This window comes from Biomphalaria glabrata, chromosome 17 (assembly GCF_947242115.1).
Source record: "Biomphalaria glabrata chromosome 17, xgBioGlab47.1, whole genome shotgun sequence".
NCBI classification, from domain to species: Eukaryota; Metazoa; Mollusca; class Gastropoda; family Planorbidae; genus Biomphalaria; species Biomphalaria glabrata.
The window spans coordinates 4,881,309-4,900,738 of record NC_074727.1 but is presented as its reverse complement, the minus strand read 5'-3'; the positions used below and the strand labels follow the sequence as shown (position 1 = coordinate 4,900,738).

General features: G+C 37.0%; 1 protein-coding gene and 1 long non-coding RNA gene across 2 annotated transcripts in view; one reads left to right on the top strand and one right to left on the bottom strand.

Annotated features, from left to right (window-relative positions):
- Nucleotides 1-1,457: 1,457 nt before the first annotated feature.
- LOC129923783 (isocitrate dehydrogenase [NADP], mitochondrial-like) overlaps nt 1,458-19,430 on the bottom strand; it is a 19,154-nt gene continuing 1,181 nt past the window's right edge. The window contains exons 3-12 of the mRNA XM_056016457.1: nt 18,874-18,968; nt 17,624-17,789; nt 8,056-8,216; nt 7,817-7,963; nt 6,288-6,424; nt 5,983-6,134; nt 5,663-5,775; nt 5,026-5,123; nt 3,549-3,641; nt 1,458-2,512 (exon numbers count right to left, since the gene is read on the bottom strand). Of these exons, the coding sequence (XP_055872432.1) occupies nt 2,440-2,512; nt 3,549-3,641; nt 5,026-5,123; nt 5,663-5,775; nt 5,983-6,134; nt 6,288-6,424; nt 7,817-7,963; nt 8,056-8,216; nt 17,624-17,789; nt 18,874-18,968 (1,235 nt within the window). The 3' untranslated portion in view covers nt 1,458-2,439. The remainder of the gene's footprint in view (nt 2,513-3,548; nt 3,642-5,025; nt 5,124-5,662; nt 5,776-5,982; nt 6,135-6,287; nt 6,425-7,816; nt 7,964-8,055; nt 8,217-17,623; nt 17,790-18,873; nt 18,969-19,430) is intronic.
- LOC129923785 (uncharacterized) lies at nt 5,680-6,119 on the top strand. The gene is made up of 2 exons (XR_008775738.1): nt 5,680-5,810; nt 5,901-6,119. It is a non-coding gene; the product is annotated as an uncharacterized LOC129923785 (long non-coding RNA).

The following is a 19,430-nucleotide window of genomic DNA, read 5'->3' as shown; positions in this document are numbered from 1 at the left end:
TAATTAGCATAATTTTTTATTAAGAAAAGTCAAGCATCTTGGCTCTTATCAGATTTTTAAAGAACTGTTACTAAAAAAAAAAAATACATAAATTATGCTAGTCCCCAAGGCAGAGAAATTCTAGCAACAATTTAGATATTACTTTATTGGTTCAAACAAATGGACATTTGGTTTGACTACAATTGTCCACTTCGGCTTTAAGGCTGCGAATCTGTGGCATTTTACGTCTCGAGAGACGATCTTTTCCCTTTGCAACTTCTTGTGTGACTAAAGAGGCCAATCCTTGATACACAGCTGCGACCGCAGGTTGGGCATATATAATCACCAGGCGCCGTTGCATTTTCATCCTTCTTTCTACTACTGTTGTGTATGACATCTGCAATCCGTGACCCTTCCTTTATGCGCTCTCTCCATGTGGATCTGTCCAGTGCCACCTCTTCCCAGTTGCCAGTGTCAATTTTGAAGAGCTTCATGTCGCGTTTGCATACATCCGTATAACGTAAAAGTGGGCTACCAGCGGCTCTCCTGCCTTCTATTAGATCGCCATACAGGATGTCCTGTGTAAGTCAACCTACTGGCATTCTACGAACGTGGCCAAACCAGCCAAGGCGTCTGCTGCTGATAACAGAGCGGATGTCCTGGCACCCTGCTGTTTGTAGCACTTCCTCATTGGTTATCTTATCTTGCCACCTTATTTTAAAGATCCGCCTTAGGTATCGGAGGTGGAAGACATTCAGCTTTTTTTCCTGCCATGAGTAGGTTGACCATGTTTCACTTCCGTACAGCAAGGTGCTCAACACACAGGTCCGGTAAACTAGGGCTTTAGTATTGTTAGTCAGCAATAGGTTGTCCCACACTCTTTTCTGCAACCGTGACATGGTGGCCATTGCCTTGGCTATCCTGTTGTTTATGTCTTTATCCAATACAAATATAATAAAACAACAACCAGTGCTTGATGAATTAGGCTCCGATGTATTGCTTTGTGATGATGAATGACCATGACTGACTGACTTTGGTATGAATGTTTTATTTTCTTTTTGGCTACAATTAAATTTGCATGGGCGGCTTGACCTCTTTAAGGGCCCTTGCATTTTGACATTCAACAACACATGAAATAATGGCGTAATAATTAATGTAAAACAAATTTCGGACCCTCAAGTGGGGGGTTATATTCAAATTTGGAATCTAGCTACAGGACTGTATCCCCTACTTTCCTACAGGAGGTTTGGGTTAGGGTGTACTCATCTTCATTTCTGATACCTTTAAAATAAGTCTTTAAAAAAATTGCCCCAGCTGTTGTCATCTGTAAGCCTTACATAGCCCCAATTTGGAAGGTAGGCTACAACTATGAGGGCTAAAATTAAAAAAAAAAAGTAATTACAAACTTTGCCACCAGAAATGTGTTTTGCTTATTCATTCATGCACAATGTATATAAATAAAAAAAAGCAAGACAATAAATGGTTTCATGTTTATTAAATGACACATCTAAAATTCAACATCTACATCTGAATAAAATGATCCTCTCTTACATCTGAAATTATCTAAATAATAAGTACGAATGGTAGGCTAGCAGTGATAGTCACACTACAACCTGACCTTCCACTTTGAGAATTTAAGGGCATTCATATTGAGGCTTTAAGTAGAGTAGTGAATTAAAAAAACACATTCAATTGAATATGGTCACTGCAAACTAACAAAGAACAGAAAACTAAAAATTTTGGAAAATAATGGTAGTGTCTGTTGAAATACACTGGAGCAAGTGTATAAACATGTTTTATATCCCTTTACATGGAGTTCCCTCCATTGCATCGAAGCTTAAAATTGAAAAAAAAAAAAAAAAAAAAAGATCATTGGTTTTTCAGTCCCTACATGAGGTGTGTGAACATAAACAAACTTTCTCCTGAGCAAAACGTCATCCTTACAAAACTACATTTCAGTGTTGTTTCCATGAGACATTTGATTTGTTTTAGATTCAACCTCTCACTCTATGCAAGCACCCAATGACACAACAACACTTGTGTACACCAATGAAATATTACCCTAAAGTCAATTAAAGCTTCAGATTATAATTAGAAAAAAAAAAAAAACTCAGAACAAGGAAACATTCCTAAACAAACATTCAACAATTTTTTTCTATTCCAAGAAATCACAATAAGCAAGGAGTTTAGACAGATCTATTCACTTTTCACTAGAAACTTCTAGAATTCCATAAAGTTTCATTAGATGGTAAAATAAATAGATTTCCCCCCTCCCTTTTTCTAATGCATTTAAAAAAGGATAGATGATAAATTTATATTTGACAACTGAAATGTAAACAACATGATAACGTTTGTCATTAACACAGATGAGGATAACAAGTGGTTGACTTCAAACAAAAGGGGCTTTATATCTAAAGTGATGATTTTTGAGTATGGTCTGGCTCCTTAAAATAGATTAGACTAGGCCCTATCATACTGCTCAGCAATGGCATCAAGGAAGTCCATGGTGTTGAGATATTGATTGGGCTTTACGCTGCAAATAGAAAATTGAAAACATGTTCAAAACATCAATTTATGTGTGTGTGTTAGTAAAATCACTAAATTTAGAAAGCCTTCAGGAAAGAAGACTTAAAGTAGCAATTATACATAAAACACTGAACCAAAATCTTGAAATACAACAACAAAATTTAATAAAGTACTCAGGAAGACACAAAGATAAAGGCACATTCCTCGTTCCATATGTTTGGACAAAATTGTACTAAAGCTCCTTCTTTCCTAGCGCTATTAGAGCATGGAATGGGTTGCCTGAGCTAGCCAGGAAAACCAGTGACTTGGCGGAGTTTAGGTCATTGGTTAATATGCAAGACTAAATGCATGAGGCGTAGGACGTAATCATTCTTTTTTGAAGTAACATCTGTATCATATAAGATTAAGTAGTCTACTAACAATCACCACTATAGATTGCCAGTTAGCAAAGTTACCATTAATAAGGGAAGGGGGAAATGTAGATGCTATAACACAGTGATGCTCAGAACTTATTTAGGCCTAGAGGTCGTATGAATTTCTGAGGCATGTATTATAGGCCAAATCAATGCGAACACAAATACTTTGAGGCTGTCAGGTGAGTGATGCATTAAACTCAAGTGCGGCTTTTGTATGCACAGATTGCATAATTTTGATGAGCTGGGTATCAATGCCTCAAGTGCATGATATAGCACATGGGCCATAGTGGATCACTGCTTTTAATAAAAAAATTTATGTATAAAAAAGATAGGGTGTGCGGTGGCTGAGTGGTACTTGGGGTCCTGGGTTCAAATCTTGGTGAAGACTGGGATTTTGAACTCCTGAGTCCACCCTACTCTAATGGATACATAACTTTAGTTGGGGAAAGTAAAGGCAGTTGATCATTGTGCTGGCCACATGACACTGTCGGCCAAAGAAACAGATGATCTTAACATTATTTGGCTTATAGACTGCATGGTCTGAAACAGGAACTTTACTTATAAAAAAAAAAAGACAGGAAAACATTAACGACACACAAAAAAAAGCAATAACAACAACAAACTTACTTCTTAAGACCATATATACAACCAGCTAAATCTTTTGTCATCTTGCCACTGTCCACACAGTCTACGCAGGCTTTCTCCATCTTCTGAGCAAACCTGAAGACAACATTTGGAAATGAGATGGGCACTCATTCAAACAAACACAAATCTGAGTTCTGTCTCCCCCCCGAGTTCAGCTATATATTCTTTTATATCTGAACATTAAAATTTTTCTTAATTTATATACACAGACGTTCATTTGAAAAAATGATTATTACAATCCAACACAAAATGTTAATTTAGTCCAGACAACGAGGAGCACTTAAATTAATGTTGAAATCAAGAAGCCCCTTATGAGGAACATGTACACATCAAAACTTAAGAGACAAAACACAAATTTTAACTTCTAAATTTGAATTTATCTCAAAATTTGATTCTGCACTGCTAAAAAGTGCACTTCCTGTATTTTGTACACCAGATATATATAGTTCGTCCATCATGGTTCGATGATGACCACTTTGTCATCCAGGGGGGCTGAGGGCTTTGCACTGGGGTTTTATGCCTCCTCATGTGGCTGGTGAGACCTATGTGAGCCTGGAATGTTCGGCCGCACACTGGGCAGGTTATTCCAGCTGGAGCTAGTGTCGTTTGTCTTGCTTTTCTTTTCTGGCGTTTTTCTTCTGCCAGCGTTGTTCTTTTTTCCTCAGCAACCTGTGCGCCAGTTTTCCCAGCGCAACGCCATGATGCTCTGTCATGTGCCTCTGTCTCCCAGGTGCCAGGGTCTATGCTGAACGCCTTCAGAGAAGCTTTGAGGGTGTCCCTGAAGCGCTTTCTTTGCCCACCTTGTGAGCGCTTTCCTTCGCTTAATTGGCCATACAAGAGTCGTTTAGGGATGCGGTGGTCTTCCATTCTGTAGACGTGACCTGCCCATCGCAGCTGGACTGCATCAGGATTGTGTGGATGCTTTGCAGACACGCTCTTCGAAGGACTTCTGTATCTGGTATTTTGTCTTGCCATTTGACATTTAGTATTTTTCTCAGACATGTCATGTGGAAGTGGTTTAGTTTCTTTGCATGTTTACTGTACACTGTCCATGTTTCTGAGGCATAGAGCAATGTAGGGAGGATGACGGCTCTATATACCCCTAGCTTGGTGTTTGAGGTGATACCATGTCTGTTCCAGACATTTGTAGACAGTCTGCCATAGGATGCACTGGCCTTGGCGATACGCAAGTCAATTTCACTATCGGATCACTATCACTACCAGATACACCAAAGAGTTAGCAAGTTATAGTTTTCCCCACCATTTATGAAAATGTCTAATGATAGGTTTCCATTTTATAAAAAATTCTTAAATATTTTGCGTTTTTATTTGAGCAACTGGTTTATTATAAATGATAAAAATATATATGTTTTTAAAAATTACTCTTACATGGCTTAAGGCTTAACAGAAAAAAAAAATTATCATAGCTTTGAATTAAATAGAAAAAAAAACAACTTACTTTTGTAACTCGACATTGCCATCTAGCTTGCCTCTGTGTTCAAGACCTTTGGTCCATGCATAGATACTAGCGATGGGGTTGGTACTTGTGGGATTGCCCTAAAATTGAAATAAAAGCCAAAAACATTTATGGCTAAAGAAATGGCTGTAATCCACAGACGCTGAGCCCAAGTATACTGGACGCTCCTTCCTTGCAAAACATTTAGCAACATTACATTGAAATGAAGAAAAAATTTATTTGTTTAAATTATAAAATCATTGCAGTCTGATTTCTGTTACATCTTTAGTCTGAAGCCTAACTCAGCAGATTTACAATATTTCAAAAGATTAACAGTACATGGCAGATATTTTGGTAATAGAGTAATATTACAGCCTACACTAATGTGCTTATCTTCTAGAGTTCAAATTCTTATCTATCAAACTGGAACAAAAACTATGTGTGTTAAATAACCAAAGTTTTGATAAGCCGTGTTGAGGTGACTTTTTCACTGTGACTATATTTTTACATAGGGAACATTTTAGTTTTATTAAAAAACAAAAAAACCCTTAAGCTTAATCGAGTAAGAACTAAATATGTATGTCACAAACCAACAGCAATTATTTCTACTTAATTTCTTTCAGTGGGACAGAGTGTTTACCTTCTGATGTTCTCTGTAATGCCTTGTGACTGTGCCATGGGCGGCTTCAGCTTCAATTGTTTTGCCATCAGGACAGACAAGGACACTGGTCATCAAACCAAGTGACCCATAGCCTGCAAATATGTAGGATAGTGATCTATAAAATACAGTAATTCTCATTTTACTTATCAAAATAAAGCTAAAAGTATTTAAATTATGTGTTCTATAAATAGTTTTTCTGTTTTGGTGTCATTCTCAGATAGCAGTGAATCTTAAAACTATAAATACAGAGTTGAAAACTTAGGGATATTACAATGCCAGAACAAACTTGAAAAACTCACCCTGTGCAACAATGTCGGATTGCACATCACCATCGTAATTCTTGCAAGCCCAGACAAAGCCTCCAGATGACTTCAAACATTGGGCCACCATGTCATCAATCAACCTGTGCTCATACCAGATCTTCTTCTTCTCAAACTCTGGTTTGTATTTGCTACAAACATGAATGTTTTACGTTAAAATCTTACATCAAAAGTGTTTATTATCATTAATATCATATGAAACAATCTAAAATAAAATTATTTTTTTTTGTGTGTGTTTTTTTTTGTATCTAAACAAGTGAACCTTTCATATTTGAAGAACTTACGCTTGATAGATTTCCTCGAAGATGTCTTTGAATCTGCCGTCATATTTTTTGAGGATTGTGTTCTTGGTACTCATGTATAGAGGCCAGCCTTTCATCAGTGCATATTGGAAACAGGAATGGGCAAAGCCAGTGATGGACTAGATAGAATCCAAATAAGAACATATTTCACTAAGGTTTTGAAAACATACAACATCAATAATCACAATGTCCAATATACAGAATGGCTCAAAAGTAGGTTTACAGTTATTTAACTACATTTTATATGGTTGAAATTTGCTTAGTAATACCAATAAGCAACATTCCCCAGAGTATAAATCTAACTTGCACCTGAGACATATTGTTAATGTTAACAGGTATAACAAATTTCATGCTGTTATAGTGTCAAAATTTTCAAATAAGTAGTCTATGTGATAAGTCTATGTGATAAGGTTCCCCTCTCTGTGGGGACAGATGAAGTAAAGCTCATCAATTTCTATGGCCCATGGCTAACAAGGGTGTCATGTGGCAAGCACAATGACCGACCACCTTTACTTCCCAATTGTATGTCAGTTACCCATTACAGTTTGGGGAGGTCAGTGTCATCCTAAAAATCCAGAAATTCAAAATCTCAGTTTTCACAGAGATTTTAACTTGAGACTCTGCTGAACAACTTAGTTATAAAAAAAAATATATGAAACACAAAAGTAAAGAACTCATTAAAGTTTATCTACTAATATTCTTTTCCAACTTGTATCTCTGTCGGTCAGAGTGTTACAAGATCATCTGTCATCATCGAGAAGTTCAAAGAAGTCTAATTCATAAAGCACTGGTTGTGAGTGTGTATGTGTTTTGTGTGTGAATGTTGCTCGTATTTGCATCTATAATGTTATTGTTACAGTAGTTACGCTGAGGTTGTCAATTGTTGTCAAACTGAATTTCCATTTGATTGGATCAATAAAAATTATCTTATCTTATAAAGCGATTCAATCCTTTCAGTCTGTACTGATCTACTCTGACCACAGTGCAAGTGTGACAACCTAGTTGTATTCATTGTAAAATTTACTAATGACACCAAAGGTCTGCCTTTGGTTCAATACAACTTGATGATGGCTGAGGAGCCAACATATATCATTACATGCAACACAAGCTAGCAATGGCACAAGGAATAAATCTTCATTGTATAATTCTGCTAATGGCTTTAGAAGTTTTCTGACATCCAAGAGTATAAGACGATGTAGTCTTATGAAACAATTTTAACCCACAAGATTAAATACCTCTTCCCAAAATTAAAAAAAACTAAGTTCAACCCACTAACATAGGATTTGAGAGCCCTTGTCTTAAATCAAATACAAGTTTGAAGACACTCACCAACCTAGGATTTGAGAGCCCTTGTCTTAAATCAAATACAAGTTTGAAGACACTCACTAACCTAGGATTTGAGAGCCCTTGTCTTAAATCAAATACAAGTTTGAAGACACTCACTAACCTAGGATTTGAGAGCCCTTGTCTTAAATCAAATACAGGTTTGAAACCATCCTCTTCCAACTCACCTCATCTGTGTTGTACATAGCCATGCCAACACCGCCACCTTTCTTGAATGTGAAAACTGGCATCTTCACTGGCTGGCCGCCGCTGGATGGGTAGAAAGCAAGCTCTAGTGTTCCTTCTTCTTTGACAACATAGTCAGTAGCTTTGTACTAGAAGAGATTACAATACAAAAAACAAATGAATTAGCCCATCAACTAAAATTTATCATGGCAATAGATTTTAAAAAATGCTGGGGAAATACCTGGTCACCAAATGCATGACGGCCAATTACAATAGCTTGTGTCCAGCCAGGTACTAGTCGAGGAATGGTCTTACAAATGATGGGCTCTCTGAAGACAGTGCCTCCGAGGATGTTTCTGATGGTTCCATTGGGGCTCAACCACATTTTCTTCAGTTTGAATTCTATTGAAAAAAAATAAATTAAATAAATTAGACGTTAGATTAATTCTTAAAACCAAATCTGTATTAATGCAAATATAGTTGTCCATATTTCTATGAGATATTCCTGCAGCTCATTATAAAATATTTTTTTTTATCTGAAGAAATTTGCCTTTCATTATTAAATCTATGAATATTATGTAAAGTGTGTGGATATTAACAACTAAAAAAATAAAATAGATCGTCAGGTTCCAACAGCTCCAGTAATTCAACTCAGCAGAAAGAAAATATCCCAACATAAGTAACGGTAGTCAATGTTTGAATTTTTGTGATTGTGAAAGCCCAGCCATTTTTTGGAAATATTTTTGTGCATTTTCAAACAAGAAGTTGCAAAAAGGATAAGAAGTGGGTCTCAGTATCAGGAGGAACAATGCTCTCATGTCAAATTCACAATCAGATCACTCCCTTAAGTTGTTGACATTAAACCAAAGGGATGGAACTTCACAATTCAACAAGGCCCTTCTACTTTGTCTCTACCTACTACTGTGGTCATCAACAATCACCTCTCCCTCGGGGAGTTTAGAATGTGATACCACCAATAGTAGCAGAGAAGAACAAAACATTAGAATGTGTAGTACTTTAAATCATATATTGAAAGTGCCCCCCCCCTGAAAAAAAACCATGTGAACCAGTTCCCCCACCCAAAACAAATGTGAACCAGTGCCCCTCACCCAAAACAAATGTGAACCAGTGCCCCTCACCCAAAACAAATGTGAACCAGTGCCCCCACCCAAAACAAATGTGAACCAGTGCCCCTCACCCAAAACAAATGTGAACCAGTGCCCCCCCCCTGAAAAAACATGTGAACCAGTGCCCCCACCCAAAACAAATGTGAACCAGTGCCCCCACCCAAAACAAATTAACATTATCTCCCTAATAGAAGATCACCTTTAAGACTTCCAAAGTTGCTTCCTATTTATCTTGAAAAAATAAACAACAACCAAAGTCTAAGCAATGGGGGTAAACCGAGACCAATCATTACAGAAGGCCTGCAACATCGCAAGCAGTGGGCAGTTCAGACCAACAGATCGTTGCCACTTCACAGGTCGCGATAACTGTCCATAGGGTGCGACGTCACAGTTCAGTTTTCAAGCCTTCTATGACGATTGGTCTCGTCGGGTAAACCTTCCTCCTTGTCATTGGTGCAAATCATAACTGCACTACCCTATATAAAAAGTGTGCAAGTTAAGTGACACTTGTCTCAACTAAAGGTCATTCTTAGATTGACGATGCATACGAACTATAGGCTCCATTCTTCAATGTCTCGACTATCTCAAAACAATCTTCCCTAGGCCGAATCTATGTTTTCTTAAACAGTTGAGCCTTTTGTGATACCGTAGATCTACAAGCTTGTGGCACAAGTTCCAAGTAGGTCAGCAATTGAGATGCAAGGAAAGAACTTGATCTATAATTGTTTGGCTAACATTTTATTGACATTCAGAAGCTACTCTTCAATAATCCCCCCCCCCCACTATCCTCTACCAGTGTGTGAAACAGTCACGAGCAAGATATGGACAACTAGATCTACTGACACTATCGTCTTCACCAATTGCCACTATCTGGGTCAAAGTTATTTGTGAAGGAAGCTATTATATTAAACTTGAACTGAATACCGGTATCGGAAAAGCTTATCAGGGCACCTTTCCCCGCGTTATATACGGACCATATTACTGATTGCGATTACTTTATATACTAGACCAGTGTTTTCCAAACTTTTTTCATAACGGAACACGTTTGCTTATTATTTAGAGAGAGAAATTCACTTGGTGGCTTACTAGTTAATTATTACAGCAGTTCGCGGAGCACCTATTCAGGCCTTGCGGAGCAGTAGGATTCCGAGGAACACAGTTTGGGAAACACTGTAGTAGACTATAGCATGTCCTAAGTGTTTTTTTCTCTCTTACATTTTGAGATAATGTACTGCAATGCCATGTGTGTGCAGCCAATGGTGTTGTGTGTGCAGCCAATGGTGTTGTGTGTCAGCTGAAAAGCTCAGAAGCGCTAAGATTAATGTCCATTAAACACCTAGTCTAGTACATAGTTGATATAGACTATAAGTATGGGTTTAAAAACAGTGTATTACGTTCCGAAAAAAATGTATATTTAACCCTTAAAACGCGTGTGGTAGTTTAGCCTCTAAACATCAGACTAGTGTTTGCACTCATTGTAAAACAGTTCAGCACTTTAAGGGTTAAGGGGCCCCATAACACTCTTAGAAAGTCATCTATGCCTCTGGGCATAAGTAATTTTGTAAAGGACCTACTGAAACGATGATGTGTGCGTGTAGAATGTGTATACCCTAATAACTGCTGTTTGATTAATTTTGGTCAAAAAGTTAACATGAAAGGCGAGCAACAGACCGCTTGTCCATTTCCTTCTGTGTAGAGGTAAGTGTCTGGTACACACACATCAATCACCGCTACATAGTGTCCACACATATTCACGTGCACACAGCGAGCCACCTATCCAACCGCGTGTTACTACCAACACCGACTCGATTCTAGGGTCACCGGGGTCACGGTGCTACGTCTGCTCTCCTTTTCTGTCGCTGAGACATGACGTCATTCAAATCAAAAGGTATCCAGAGATCTATTACCGCACAGAGGCTTCAAAGACTTTCTGCTTCAAGAAAATAGGCCAGAGTGCGCCCCCCCCCTTTTCTTTACCGAAATGTAACGTAATCCCTTAGACTTCGGAAGAGATCTAGATCTTCCCAGTATCAATACAATTAACATTAAACTAGATCTAGAACTAGTCTTGACAAGCCAGCATTGCAATAAGTATTATCCCGTCACCCCAATCACAACAGTTCATATCAATACAACTAAGTCTTAAAATTTTAATATCGCGGATGGGGTGAGTGGTGGTGGCAAGATTAAGCAATGAATGGCTGTGTAGAACAAATGTTCTGGACTCTGACGTGACGAATCGGAATTTTCCAATCCAGATTTGAGGTCATGATATTGGCTTGGGAATAAACTTGCTGACCTTGCAAAACCCCACACCACGGAAATGATTACCAACTGCACGCGGACGTGTAGACCCGAGGACCTGACCTTTGACATACAAAAAAAAATTAAAAAAATGAAGCAATTAAAAAAAAAATGTCTCTGCATGAGGATGAATTTAGAATCACTAGATCTGTCTACTACATTCAAACACACGTGAAAGCTGAAGTTCTAATAAGTGGGCCAAGAGTGTCGCTGAACAAGGTCACGGTTAAAATCGTCCCCTATTTTCTAGGAATTCTGGATAGTTCTTTTTGATGATGGTCAGTTTGGGAAAAATCGCCCCAAATTTTCTAGGAATTCTGTATGGTTCTTTTTGATGATGGTCAGTTTGAAAAAAAATCGTCCCCAATTTTCTAGGAATTCTGGATGGTTCTTTTTGATGATGGTCAGTTTGGGAAAAAAAATGCCTGTGGAAGGGAGTTCAACAGTGTATGCACCAAGAGAGATCAACTGATCTAAGTCCCTGACAACCTTTGAATGACTAACCTTGCTGTTAGATACAGTGGATAGGGGCAATTTAGAACACAGTGGTATTCGTTGACACGTTCAGAGCCCATATTGATCGGTACTGAGTTTCTCCGTCGCCAAGCTGCTGGCTGACAATGACATTCACCATGCTATCAGATTGTAATCTCGACCCGCTGCATAGATTCAAACACCCCCCCCCCCACCAACCGCTTGTTTCAGTCAATTAAACTACCAGTTAAAAAAAAAACAACTAATGTCAATGTAAAATTGTCGTGAAACATTTTAACAAAGACTAGTCCACGCATTGAAAAATACCGGTTGTCAGATTGAACTAAACAATATGAAGATTGCCCCCCCCCCTTTTCCCCGTGATGTGTTTTGTTATTAACTCTTTCTCTCCGTAATTATTTTCCCAAGTTTCAAAGGAATTCTACATTAATCTCATTACTATTTCACTCCCCCTGTTATGATTAAGCTTCACTAGCTTTGTTGTTTGTAATCAGAAAATGGTGTATTTGGTATAGAAGGAAAGGGAAATGCATGCTCTATTTATACAACACAAAGTTAAGTTTATAAAAGTAAACACTAATTTATTTTAATGAGGTCAAAATCAACGATGGCATCGTCGATTAGGAGAGAAAGAGTTAAGCCACCAAGTTAGTGTGAAAACAATGTTCACATATAAAGCAATTTGACCAAATAAATAACTACAACTAAACAATTGAACCCACACTGAAGTTGAAGTGTGAACAGTTTGAAGTGTTTCTGTAGCAGTACTATGGAACTGTCTCATGATGGAAGGATGCTCCCAGCCTGTTCCCCTGTTGTTCCTTGGGTATCTATCAACGATGCAATTATGAACGTGGCAGGCATTATATAGTCTAGCGGCTAGCCTCAAGACTTTCAAAACGAAATTCGGTACGACTCATTGTGTTCAATGGTAACACACCGCGTGTCAAGCACGGTAGGGGGGCCCTCCTGATGATGTAACACACACACACGCCGCCCCGGGACACACCTGTTTCACCTCTAAAGTTGTTCACCGCTGGCAGAAGTCAAGTACATTACCTGATAGCCACACTATGTCCCACATACCTAGAACCTACGCATAGAAATATAGGCCAATTTACTTAATACAAAGGTGTAACGATTTTGCATTTGACGTTTCCCCACATAACCGAAGCAGCAGTTACATGCACAGATACTGCATTGAATATTTCCTTGCTTACACTCATCTTGTTATTCACTGCTAGCAGACTATGAGTGATATGAATACAACAACCCCACCCCCCAACACCACACGAACCAAAGCAGCTACACAAGTTGCTATAAAGGTTCGCCCATCATTCAGCACCACGAGTGTTCCCATAATTTAGCACAGTGGGTGTTGTGACGACGCTACAACGTTCTGTACCGACGAACAAAAACTTGTGAGGTCTATTCATGCACTGAACCTCTGGCTGCACTTTATGCGAGTGTTAAAGAGTCTTGAGTGTGGAATTCTTTCATGTCACGACTCTTCCTCTCACGTTGGCTTTTTCTAGTGAGCGTGGAACCAATGCGCGCTGCGCGGAGCGAGAAATGTCTTGTCTTTTGACTGCACATTCCCAGGAAAAAGTCTAAATGAATATTCTGAGAGGTCATTTGAGAACGGCATTGGAATGTTTTCTTCTGCCACCTTGCGACCGTTTGCTTTCTATAAAGCTGACCAAGAAAAGCCTTTTTGGAAAGCGCAAATCACCCATTCTGTCACCTGCTACCCGAAGCAGCGGCTGCACAAGTAGGATAAAGATGATTGGATAATCTGCATGTAATGTGATGTCATAGCACAACTACTTCCGTGTCAAGTATATAACTAGTTTTAAAAACTGTCGGGTAGTGCAGATGGAAGTGTTAGGCTTCTGTAAAATGTTCAGTCCTCAAAGTTTTGAACGATATCTATCAAAGTGAGAAAAGATCCTTGATAGTTTGGCTATGACTTTTCCAGAGATAAATTAGACCCCTAACTAATACAATACTTATCTAGTTCCCTTCCACTTTCCTATGTTCATTTCTAAGCGTTGAGAACTTGTTTTTTTGTTAGTTACCACTATAAGACGAAGAGTCGCAGCGTTCTTAAGCCTGAAAAAGATCTGATAGTTTGAGAAAATGTAGTATCATTGTGAAACACGAGTTTCTAAGTTTCTAGAGATTCAAGAGCTGACAGAAGAAGAGTTTTGATTTAAAGGACCTAGAGGTTAAGAGCTGACAAAACAAGAGTTTGAGATTTGAAATAAGTTGAAAGAGTCTCCATGAAATCACCCAATTCCAAACATCTGCTAAACAATGTAAAGGAGGTGGGTCATCACAACCTCCACACCACTCCAATGAGATTGAGTGCAAAAGACCTGTATACCATTAGGACGAGCTAGATTATTGAACTTTCAAAGTCTTGATCAGGTTAACTCACGACCCCCCCATTTCTTTTTTCCTGAAAGTATGTTACATCAAATGTTGACCTAGTAAAGAAATTAATTTCAAAGATAAAAGCAACACATTAAATGATGTGAATGAATATTTCATTTAGAAATTTGATTTTGAAACTAAGAGATTAAAAACAAGGTTACAAAGACAGTTTGTGTGGAAACACAAACTCAAAATCGGCCCCCCGAAGTGGTCCACACAGGCAAGTTTCAATATTACAGAAAGAATATCATAATGAAATTCTATCAAAGGCAAATGACAGAGAAGAATGGAGAAAGAAGGTTGAAAGATTCTGTGTTGCTTCAAAGGTCCAGCAAAACGTTCAATTAAAACAAGACAGTCTGTGTGGAAACACAAACTCAAAATCGGCCTCCGAAGTGGTCCACCAATGCAGGAAAAAAGGCAGGTTTCAATATTTTCAGAAGAATATCGGTATTAAATTCTATCAGAAGTGGTCCACCCAGGCAGGTAAAAAGGCAGGTTTCAATATTTTCAGAAAGAATATCATAATGAAGTTCTATCAAAGGCTAATGACAGAGAAGAATGGAGAAAGATGGTTGACAGATCCTGTGTGGTGCCCCAAAGGTCCAGCAGACCAAGGGATAGGTGAAAGTGAATGTGAAGTTAGATGTCAACCTGGCCTAACTGATGTCTTATAATGAGTATCTTATTGATGTAATTGTTTTGTAATGGGTCAATCTCTTATTCAAAGCCTAAAGAAAAAAAAATTTCTGTAAAAAAAAAATAATAATTCCTTTAGTTTTGTGTTCCATGGTGCAGTGAATACTCTGCATATCAATAATATGAAAAACTACTTATTAATTGTTGTTTTAAATTATGTTCAACTTATTTGCTTAATAAATAGATTTTTTCTCTTGAAAAAAAAAGTTAACATTTTTTTTTGTAAATGTAGTATTACGTATGACAGAACTTACATAACTTAATAATACAATTGTAAAAAATAATATTTTTTGATCAAAAATCTAAAACCATTTGCATAAACGTGTTAAAAAATGGTAAATGTTCATATCCCTTTCTAAAAAGCCTCCAGTGTTTGTTACTATTAATAGTGAATAGTTGTAAAAATGTTGTATTTTTATGAAAAAACTGCTTGCATTTATATATATTGATTTAAAATATTTGATTTTACGCTTTCATAAAAGAAAAAAGTAGCTGTTGCATCAGAACTTTGAATAATCTAAAATATCATGATGTCTGATTTTCTTTTTCTCTTCTAGTTTCTGAGATCTAAACAGGACGGACAGGCCACACAAAACTAATAGCGTCTTTTCCCCTGTCGGGGGCCGCTAAAAAAAACCTACAATAAACCATATTGCTAAATAAGCTTTCTTTCTAAAATGTTTCTTGCTTCACAATTAAAAAAGGTACATAATTCTACAGATATGCCAACAGCTTATTTTATAGGTAGTCTTTTTTTTTTCTTTTTAATGCTCAGACATGGGAGATAATTATTGACAATCAAGAAAAGCTAGCTCTTTTATGCCAGATATCATCTTGTGCCTACTTAAAGTTACAGTGGCTATGCCACTGATACATTAATGGCAAGACTTGGCATTTCCTAGTTACCCTCCATACCAATGGATCTATAATGACAAGAGAGTGACTGCATGGCCTGCCTATGACAAAAGGACACAAAAGGTCAAATAAACCAGGTAAACTCAAAGCAGTCTTGAGAAAGAGAGAGAGAGAAGTGTGTCCAATTCATAGCACACATGTTGGTAGTGTTAAAATAAGGCTATACTACCTCTAATAGAAATAGCAGAACAAGACAGCTATATAAGAAGTTGACAATGTACCAATGATCAAGTATATGTTCAAAGTAAATGTTCCCCAAACTGTGTTCCATGGAACCCTAGTATTCCGCAAGGACTAAATAGGTGTTCCACAATCAACTGGAATAATTAAATAGAGTAGGCCACCATGTGAATTAATCTCTCTAAGAAATAAACAAAGTGTTCGGCTAAATACTCAGAATGTGTAAAGTGTTCCATCAAGGAAAAAGTTTTGGAAAAAAATTGTTCTAAGTGAATATGGTGACATTAAGAAAACAACCGAAGTTGACAAAAGTCTATCCTATAGTCTAATAATTAGTAAACAATATGAATGGGTTGCAGGGAAACCAACGACTTAGCTATGTTTAAGTCATTGATTAACATGTATGACTAGAATGACACATGAAATGGGTAGGACATAATTATCTTCTTTTTCACAAGTAACGTCTGTAATATATAAGATAAGATGCTATAGTAAAAAAAAAAAATTGGTTTAAAAACAAGATAAATATTAATCTGACTTCAATTTTTTAAATACACAGTACTTTTTCATCTGTAAGAATAAACAAGACATGTTTTAAACCAATAAGTCCTGTTGTGATAGAATGCTGTGTTTGCAGTGACTCCTAAAATGGTGCAATGTAATATGAAATCAGTTTTATATGTACTTTTGTATAAGAAGAGCTCACCACATCTTGTTCCTTAATATCAAGACAGAAACTTAACAACTGTTGTTATTTTTTTTCTACAAAATTTTAAAATGAAAATGCTGATGTCATAGTGTGTAAGGCCAATGAAAGAAATACTTTGCACTGAGGTTTTTTTTTTTTTTTGTTTGTTTTAAAGGTATTATAAATAAATATATGTTTTAAACTTGACATTTAAAAAAAATTTGTTTTTTAAGTTACCCCCCTTTATAAAGGCTTTAGAGGGTATATATATATTTGAAAACTTATTAGGACTTAGTGGGTTAATTCTATAAGTGTTCAAAATTCGTTTTTTCAATATAATACATATATTTTTTTTCTCTCCCAAGAATTAAGAACCTCTGCTATATTGTGACACTTGTAAATAGACGACATATTACCCTATGATTTACTTGTTATCTGACCTAGAAATCATTACATCTCGTATTGATAAATTTATGTTAAAGCTGATAGAGCTGAATTTTAATCCTCTGAAAAAAGAAATATATTTCATTATTACTTGTACTTTTAAAGGTCAATGTCAGACAAAGAAAGTGCATGCTTTATCAGAGCTCAGGTTATCAAAAGGTTAGAAACTGATAAGTAAACTATTTAACAATCTACATGCTTCTCTTGATGAAACAGTCTGTTATTAGATGTACCACACACTTTTCAGCAGCTAAATAAATAAATAAAAAATATACAAAGTGGCAGCACCAGAGGGATAGCTAAGCTATATATTCTATGTGAAAAACCTTTGAAGAATTTCACACATCCATGAAATGAAATAAAATAGACGCAAGAGCTGAGGAGGTATTGGCTGTTAGCTTAACATAAAAATAACCAAACTATCCAGAGACAGTAACACCCATTGTTTTTAGTAAAAGCAAAACGTGCATTCATCCATTACAGCCACAACCTCCCATTAAGAAAAATATCGATGGACTTACCTTCCACACGCTGTTCATCGGGAGTGATGGTGGCACACTTAATGCCCACATTATACTTTTTAATGGCTTCTGCAGAGTCAATTGTGACTTGATCATTGGTCTGGTCTCGGTAGGGTAATCCCAGATCATAATACTTGCACTCAACATCCACATATGGGAAAATAAGCTGAGAAAAACAAAGTTTAACAAATGTTGGTTGAAAATGGTGTTGAACAAAGCAACAAATATTAGACTAACAGCAATGGTTTTAACTATTTCAGTCTACAAAAGCATTAAAAGTAGGCTACTTGAACATATCCTTTTAGGTCTATAGCAAGCTCATCACTTAAATTGGATGTCACCAATAATTTACAATTTAGGTGTTATGTAGACTACAACCTCTAATTCCCACAAATATGTATCCAGGGTTCAAATCCAAGGAAAAATGTCCACTTTAAACATCTTAGTCTTGGCCCTGGCTTAGTTAAAATATTTGGACCATTTGGTAGTGCTTGCAGTTTTGATGCAGAGGTCATGGTGATCTGTGAAGCCTTAAAAGTCATTGACTCTCAAACTGGGGAGGGACTTATGAGGGCAACACAGATTGTTGTGGTCACTGACTCAAAACCTGTACTACAGGCTTTGCAAAGCCCTGGAACCCAATATTGACACTGTCATCATGGCTTCACACAATACAAACCAATGCTATGGCACCCTGGTAATAATGCAGTGGGTATGACTTGCAACACCATTGCTGACTCTTTGGCCCACCAGCCGAGCAGGCTGTGAGTTTCCATCATGCTCTGGCAAGTATCAAAAACATAGAAAGAGAAAAGTGGTTTGAGTGTTGGAACAAATCCAAAAAAAAGCCTGTAGAGTCTGGGAGCACATGAGGCACCCTGATCGCACCTCCCCATGGTGAATGCTGCCAAGCCCTGAGCAAGCTATATTATAGCAAAGTGCACAGGACAAGTCACTGTCCCATATTTCACACAACTCAGGGCAAACTTTGACTCACTGTGCGAAGAATAATAGGAAACCATGTCTCATATTCTTTTTGACTGCATCAGACTTACCAATTTCTGTCTCAACAGGCCTGGGAAGCCACAAAACTTTCAACCTGTATGATGATATACATCACTATGCAAAACAGCAGGGTTTCTGTCCAGGGCTTTTGCAAGAGGATCTGAACCCCTCAAGTTCTCACTCTAATGAAGTTTGATGATGACGAATCCCAAATAGATCAAGCATTTTAAAACAAGAGTACTTACTCTTTCTTTGATTTTCTCCCAAATGATTCGAGTCATCTCATCTCCGTCCAGTTCCACAACTGGGTTGGCAACTTTAATTCTTTTTTGGCTTGCATCTGATAATCAAAAAAAAGTTGTTTGAAAATGACAAATAATTTAAGCAGAAAATGAAGCGTGTTTAATTACAACATTGATGCTATTTTAGTCCATACCATGAGAAAATGTTATTCTTATTAAATTCATAAATATCTAAGTAGTCTATACATTATAATTATATTATTCTTTGAAAGAACTTCTGTAAATTATTAGATTTAAAGCTAAACGAATGTCCTGGCTCACTCACATAATTAATTTTCCCAGTTTTCAATCTAAATTAGAACTAAATCTATATATATTTCTTTTCGTCAGATCTGATGAAATAGATCTAACTAAAAATTTATCTCCAACTATAGATCTAGGTCTGGATTTTTCTAGATTAAATGATAATAATTGTACTATACAGTACTATACTTAACTATAATAAATAGATCTAGATAAGTTAAATAAGTATATTAATTTATTAAAAATGATTTAAAATG